This window comes from Carya illinoinensis, chromosome 9 (genome assembly GCF_018687715.1).
Source record: "Carya illinoinensis cultivar Pawnee chromosome 9, C.illinoinensisPawnee_v1, whole genome shotgun sequence".
Lineage (NCBI taxonomy): Eukaryota > Viridiplantae > Streptophyta > Magnoliopsida > Fagales > Juglandaceae > Carya > Carya illinoinensis.
Genome location: NC_056760.1, coordinates 1,130,473 through 1,138,124, shown reverse-complemented (window position 1 = coordinate 1,138,124; position 7,652 = coordinate 1,130,473). Strand labels below are relative to the sequence as shown.

At 36.9% G+C, this 7,652-nt stretch overlaps 1 protein-coding gene across 1 annotated transcript; it reads left to right on the top strand.

Moving 5' to 3' along the window:
* Positions 1 to 4,512: 4,512 nt before the first annotated feature.
* On the top strand, positions 4,513 to 7,286 carry LOC122277419 (ankyrin repeat domain-containing protein 30A-like). Its single transcript, XM_043087388.1, has 5 exons — positions 4,513 to 4,943; positions 5,870 to 5,980; positions 6,124 to 6,204; positions 6,311 to 6,359; positions 6,993 to 7,286. The coding sequence occupies exons 1-5, from the start codon at positions 4,707 to 4,709 to the stop codon at positions 7,046 to 7,048; spliced, it is 534 nt and encodes a 177-aa protein (XP_042943322.1). The 5' UTR covers positions 4,513 to 4,706; the 3' UTR covers positions 7,049 to 7,286.
* Positions 7,287 to 7,652: the final 366 nt, after the last annotated feature.

Below are 7,652 nucleotides of genomic sequence, written 5' to 3'. Positions count from 1 at the left end.
GCATGCATGCTCGGCGTTTACTCTGGGTTATGAAAACATTGCTAAAAGAAAATCTTAATCTTTGGGAATACGTACAGATTTTATATTTTGCCTATGGAACCAATCATAAGGAGCTAGGCTAAGAACCTAAAGGATAAGGTTGCCCAAAACATAAACTGACAACCAACAGAAGTCTCAGGAGAAGAATACAGTGATGTCGTACGTACGTAGGGGTTTTGCCAGACCAAGCCGCTGCACTTTTTTTTACCAAAAAAAAAAAATCATCGGCAAGATCACAATTTTGTACCACCGAAATCTGCAAAATTTGAATTGAAACCCTGTGGTGGTGGGCCTGAGGCGACAGATCATTTGAGTTCACAAACACGCCTCAAATCGATGCTTATGCTGGTATTATGCAAAAGTGAAGGTCTTCGTAGATTTTAAAAAAGGTTGTTACCGCATATTTTATATATTTTTAATTTTATTAAATTATTTTATTTATTATCTATATACTATATATTTATTATAAAAAAAATTAAAATAAGTATAATTTGTAATATATAAAGATAATAAACTACTTTTTCAAAATCAAAACAAAGCAAATAGCACGCCGATGACCCTAATGCGTGTATTCAGCATCCAATATTGGATGGCCCACTGAAGATTCCTAGGGCCATTTCATTAGATCTTAGAATCGCGACCGTTGAATCAATAACGTAATTTTCTGTTAATTTTTTAAATACTTAATTGAAATTTTGTGCTTGAAAATTTCAAATGGTGAAATGGTCCCCACCTTATAGACTTGAAGGAGGGAGAAAAAGTAGAAACCCATTAGCAAGTGATTAGGTCATTGAAGAATATTTAAAGTACACCTTGACTCAATCATACCGAGTAAATTAAGAATTAATCAAAGAATACAAAATAAGAAAAAAGAAGAAGAGAAAAAGAGATTCTTCCTTTGAAACCCCTAGATTGGAAAGTCATGCGTCGTAGTTGTCAAAAGGTTAGGCTAAGTTGCCGTTTAACAGCTTAGGGTGACCTGACCGATCCTTTAGGTCCACTCCAGTCTCCCACACCAAACGACGTTTAGCTTAAGATAGCGTCCGCCTTCAAGCAGGGAATCAAATGGGAAAAAAAATGTTATTTAAGTTTTGAATCATTTAAAGAAATTCTCTTGTAATGTGCAAGCATCCATCTTTCTATCTCCTACGAAAATTCAATCCAATATTTCAGTACTGTAGCCAAATGGATGCGGTTACGTGACTTTGTAGTGCATCCAATACAACACAATACCGGGCAAGGGTTATAAGTACGTACAAGGGTCTCAATAAGCATCAAATACACTTGATTTACGAATAATGAATAAACATGGGACTGAAAAGTGAAAAAAACAAAGAGACCAACAAGCATACATAGGTCAGATAAATTGAACTACTACTACACTTCCTTTAAAAAACAGAGGAAGAATTCAATACATGAATGAGATAGCAAGAAGGCGGAACCGACGTCGATCTCTCTCTCTAAAACCTCTCCTTTCTCTCTAAACAACAACAAACGTTATCGGCTAGAGGGGGTGGGAGCTTCGGCTCCCTCCCTCCTCCCTCCATCTCCCTGCCTCCCTCCCCCTCCACCTTCTGGTTTTGTTTTTTCTTTTTTGTTTTCCGGCTGTATAAGGGAGAATCACAGATCTGGAAGAATCCGGCGACCACCGACCAAGACGCGCACCTCCATGGCGTAGCCCAGCCACCGATCTTCAAGACCACCGAATCCGGTGCCAATCGGAGTGGAGAGTGGCCCGCACGTGCGGATTAAAGTTTTCCGTCGTTCCGGCGCGTGGTGCTCACGCGCCATCGGGAATCCCTCTGCCGATGCCACGAGCGGCGTTTCTGAGACCTGTGAGTCGGGGACTTCCAAGACTGGCCGTTGGTTTTCTCATAGAGTGGCGCGTGTGTTGCACGCGCTACAGTACCTACAGATTACACTGGTTTTTCGTGTACAGTGTTTTCTATGTAGTTTCTTTTTATTGTCTTTTGTTTTCAATAAAAAAAATCTAAAAAATTAGTTCCCCCTCCACTTAGCGGTGTTTGGTGGGGTTGGTACCCTATATCCCGCTTAATCGGGTATAGGGATTTGGTAACTCTATCTTAGATAGAGTTGTGCTGTCTCTTAAACTTAGGTCTTTAAAGATTAGCAGTCTGGACTAGACTATGTTAACCATTTTAGTGTGTTGGGAAGCTATCAACTGTTATAACTGACTTGATGTTTAAGTTAAATTTATAAATCTTCTTAAATGAAAGATGTGATCTGTTATTAAAAAAAAAAAAAAAAAATGAGATAGCAAGCTGAGATTAATTTATTGAAAAGAATCCCATGAGTTGTTGTCCAAACACTAACAAAAAAAAATAGAATGATGTGATCGTGTGTCACTCCATGCAGTTGAATTAACCATTGAGAGTTGCTTGAAGTTGCCCGTCTACCTACTTCACAAAAATAGCAACCTCGTCAAATCAAACGACCAGCTGGTTACAAGTATATAAGAAAGGCCTACTGGTAATTGGAAACATTAAATTTGCTATGCCAAAAAGATAAGCAAGACTGATCAAAATTACTTTAATATTCACTACAAAAGGGGCCCATTCACATAGATGTGTACGTAGTAGCTAGTGTAGGTGCAGGTCTCGGCCTAAGATTGACCTCTCTTTTCAACAAAGCCTTCATTTCCAAGATAGGCTTGCAGTTAATAAATGTTAGCGGAAGCAATGCTACCTGGAAAACTGTCCTCATTGGAAAATATTTGAGAGATAATTCCCTTTTTACCGCATACCCTAAGCCTACTAATTCTTGGATATGGAAAGGTATTTTAAAACAAATGGATTTTCTCAAAAGCAGGGCGTGATTCCATATTAATAATAGTTTAAGAACAGGAGTATGCCTTGGATACCTAACTTTCCTTCATTCCAATCCATAACAAAACATGCCTCTAAACAAAAAGATCTTTCTTTAATTGTTTCTGAATTAACAATGGAAGAGCTTAGAAGATATAATATAATTCTTTTACAAGCCCTCTTCCACTAGGATTCGGTGAATGATATAATGAAAATCCCCCTTGCCCAAACTAACTTTCATAACTTAGAAGATAAGCTCATTTGGGTCCATCACAAATCTGAAATATTTTTAATCAAGTCAGCTTATGTAGTCATTACAATGAATCAAAATCACAACATGCCTCCTAATTAGTCTAACAACTAGAGAAAACTCTATAAGCTCAAGATATAGGATAGACTGAAATTTCTCTGTTGGAAAATCCTCAACATCATTCCTACAAAAATTCTATTAAATGGATTGTTTCTTAAGAATGATGAGGAAATTAAATGTCATATTTGTAACAATGAGGAAGAAACTCACACAAGAATCCTTTAGAGACTCTCCCCTTGGCCTCTAACTATCTCTTGCTTTGCAAATAATGACATTAGCCAATGGATGGATTGCTTTTACAACCCCTCTAAGAACCTCAACATCCTAAGCAGTAATGAACATCACTTTCAAATATTTGCCATTATTGCTATGGATGGTATATGGTTTCTTAGAAATAAGATAATTCATGAAGCCATCACACCCAAAATTGAGAACTTTGTCCCTGACGCTTTAAAAATTTATAAAAATCATTGTGATGCTTAAGGTAATAAACAGGTCAATGGACGTCATAACTGAAGAGCCACACTCAGAGACTACTACACTTTAACATTTGATGTGGTGATAAAAAGCTTAGACAGCACAATAGCAGCCATGTATAGATCAGAGAAGGGCTCTTCAATATTTGTCCAGACCAAACAAATCCAAAGTTTAAATCTAAATTAGGGAGAAGCTATGACAATGTGCATAGGAATAAAGGAAGCAAAGGAACGACAAATAAAAAAGCTTCTAATTGCTGGTGATTAATTGGTAACACTCCAAGCAGTGAATGGACCAGATATTACTTCAGACTGGACCGTACAACCAGTAATTCAAGATATCAAGAACTCATTGCAATTATTTTAAAGTTGATGAATCACAAAAATTCATCAGACTTTAATCAATGCACCACATTTTATTACGTAATAGAAAACTTCTAATAGTTTATATAAAAGCATACCCCTCATCATAATTCTTCCTGGACTCAAACTTCTATAATGGTAAAGATCCCCCTCTATTTAAGCTGTACTGGCACTAATGTTTGTAAGATGAATGAAGTTTTTTTTTTAAAGTAGTCTCTAGTGTAGGTAGAAATGAATTTGATTTTGAAAATGTAAAATGTGTTTATTTCTGGGACAGTGGATTCAGGTTTTAAAATTTATGGGACCCACTTCGTTCAGTAAAGTTGAATCGGGTCTCAATCTTTATCAGTCAGTGGTTGGCAGTTGAGTCATTTCAGGCTTCAGCCAATGCTTTTTGAAATTCCATGCTTTTTTTTTTTATCTTTTATATCTTTTGCAATTTTCTTTGTTTTTGGCTCATAAAGAAAAGCTAACGCTGGACACTTTTAAATACACCTATTTTTTAGGGCAAAAAAAATTAAGGCTAGCCTCGTTTATCAGCACTCGCAAGTCGCAACAGGGGAAACAGAGCAAACCATCTGTGAAGGCAAAAAAAGCAAGAGAGAGAGAGAGAGAGAGAGAGAGGAAAGAAAGATTATAAAGGGGGGAATTCAAGGAAGAAGAAGGGTTTCTGTGTAGTTGGGACTGGAGACCATGCAGACAGCGGAGCCTCTTCAAAACTCGCAACAGTTAATGGTGCAGAGTTCGGGAAGCCTCAGTTTCAACAGCAATTTATCCAAAGAAGACGAGGAGATGTCAAGGTCTGCTCTCTCTACGTTCCGTGCTAAGGAAGAGGAGATTGAAAGGAAGAAGATGGAGGTCAGAGAGAAGGTTCAAGCGCAGTTGGGCCGTGTTGAAGAAGAAACTAAGCGTTTGGCCACGATTCGTGAGGTATGTCTGATAAAATTTACATGTATCTTATACTATGTCATTGGAGGAATAAAGAAACCGAGATTTCTTCTGTATTTTCATTTATCTTTTGGTGAAATAAGAAGTAAGTCGCAAAATTTCCAAGATTCATGATCTGAATGAAACGTTGACGGTAATATCAATGAATTATAGGAAATTCATCCTTCCTTATCTAAAAAAATCATCTTTTGAGAACCCGAAGCACTTCTTCTTTTGATGTCTTCCCTGTTAATTTCTGATGTGAGTTTCTTATGCCTAGAAAACTTAGATACTACCAACGAGGTTTATTTTCTCGATGTTAATTCCGATTAACTTTTACACGACTTATATAAGCTCAAACGGTCACCAGAAGTCGGGATCTGGAACAAAAAACATTAAAGATTGAGCTTGCGACAGGGTTTTTTCATCTGAGACCCGAAAAATTTAGAATTATTTGTTTTTCGTGAACCTTTTCATGGCAAAGCAAGGTATTTTGGTAATTTCCATGAAATTAGGACGCTTTTTCCCCCCTCAATTACTTGATAACTCAAAGGTGGCTCTCTGAAAATCTAAATTTAGAATTATTTGTTTTTCGTGAACCTTTTCATGGCAAAGGAAGGTATTTTGGTAATTTTCATGAAATTAGGACGCTTTTTTTCCCCCCTCAATTACTCGATAACTCAAAGGTGGCTCCCTGAAAATCTTTGAAGCAGGCCAGTTGAATAATTCAAGCCAACCAAATATCCAGTACTATTGTTTTAATAGAATATTCAGTACTAGCAGGTTTTTTGTGGTAATATTGGCGTCTGTAATTGTGAGACTTCGAGGGTGTTGTTTGTAGATACGTAAAGTCGGTTGTGTGCAATAATTGCTGTGAAAAATGTAAGACTGCATTTTTTCTATTTTGTTCTGATCGATGGAGCTACCAGGAGCTTGAAGCGCTAGCCGATCCCATGAGGAAAGAAGTCGCATCAGTCCGCAAGAAGATTGATGCAGTGAACAAAGAATTAAAGCCATTGGGGCATACTTGCCAGAAGAAGGTAAAGCACTTATGTAATACCAAATTTGGTCTCTATTAAGTTTCATTGGGCATATTACGCCGAATCATCCAACATCTTACTTTTGATTTGTATGAGAAAAACCGAATCAGAACCAGTGAATTTGGATTTATAATTTGATACAGGAGAGAGAATACAAAGAAGCTCTTGAGGCTTTCAATGAGAAGAACAAGGAAAAAGTACAACTTATAACCAGGTTAATGGAGGTTAGTATCATAACTTTCTGCGTAAAATAAAAGTATATGAATCAATGTATAATCTAATTTTACTGTCTAATAATCGTCCTTTGGCAACGTTTGATGATATGAGCAGCTGGTGAGTGAAAGTGAGAGGTTGAGGATGAAGAAGCTGGAGGAGCTGAGTAAGAACATTGATTCATTACAATGAAATAGCCTGCTGCTAATAACTGATTAGGTTTGCGTAGCGTTGTGTGACATATTTATATCTTTCATATGGGTGCTTTCGGTTTGGTGTATTTTATGATATCTTTGTTTGTTTCATTAGCATTTTATGGAACACTCATCTGATTTTAGGAAGGGAAATGCCCTACAAACAGGTTTGTAACTAAATGTATTTGGATCTAGCATTTTCTTCTCAAATTTTTTTTTCCCTTGTGTTCATATTTGTATTCTCTCTTTTAAGCCCTCTGTAATTTGATTTTTCTTCCATTCTCTCCCAAGAATGGCTTCTAAGAGCCATTGGTTTTTATTTAGTATGTAAACTGTTTGGAATTTATGAGGCAGAAGGGAACGTGTTCACGTTGATAAAGAATTTATATGACACGAAGAGTCTAATAATTAAGAGATGAGAATCACCAATAATTCTAGGGTAAAGTAGAGCTGAATCTTATCATTGACACAGTTAGAATATTCATCTTTCCCTGAGCTTACTTTGAAGGCACTCTCAATAAGGGTACAGTGTCTAGCACTGACATGCGTTTGGTTTCTCCCCATGGCTATAAAAAGTGAAGTAATGGAGCTTTCATGTTTTTCAGTGACCCATGCCGAACTGGATTCTCCCCCCCAGTGTGAGAGAGGTCCTGCCATTTGAGCAGCTACCAATAACAACGGTTGAGGATAACAACAATTGAGAGGTCTCTCGATTCTCAAATCAGCATTATGTATATCTCTTAAAGAGTCTTATGCCGAGTAGTTAGTGTTTATATTGTGTTAGGCTACAGTATATGGTATCAAAATCGATTTCATTTCACCAGTCTTAAAATACATAGATGAATGTTTTCATAGACGAGATAGAGCATTTATCAATTTAATTACTCATATTACCTTTTTTTTTTCTAGTATAATTTATGATAATGATCTGAGAGTTTTAACAAGACCAACCTAAAACTTCGCTGTCTGTTTTGTAATGGCTCCATGGACAATAGTAATCTAAGATTAACTGGAACATAAACAACTGTGAGGAAAACAACACAATCAGATTTATGTGGTCTGTGCACTCCTCCTAGTTGCCATCATCTCCTTTCAAAATAGACAATTTACCCAACCGATTGAGACGTAAAAGACAATTGAGTAGGGTAAAGGTGTAGGTCACTCACCCTGCCATATGTTTTTTCGTGTTAGGACCCCTTTCTTTAATAATTTTAAAAAAGACAGATTAGGTCAACTGTATTAACGACTCCGGCTGCTAACAAGGT

Excerpts from the sequence above, each read along its gene's own strand:
- LOC122277419 (XM_043087388.1), top strand. The coding sequence starts at position 4,707 with ATGCAGACAGCGGAGCCTCTTCAAAACTCGCAACAGTTAATGGTGCAG. Across the intron at positions 5,981-6,123 it reads GGCATACTTGCCAGAAGAAG|GAGAGAGAATACAAAGAAGC; the intron begins GTAAAGCACTTA and ends AATTTGATACAG. Across the intron at positions 6,360-6,992 it reads GAAGAAGCTGGAGGAGCTGA|TGACCCATGCCGAACTGGAT; the intron begins GTAAGAACATTG and ends CATGTTTTTCAG.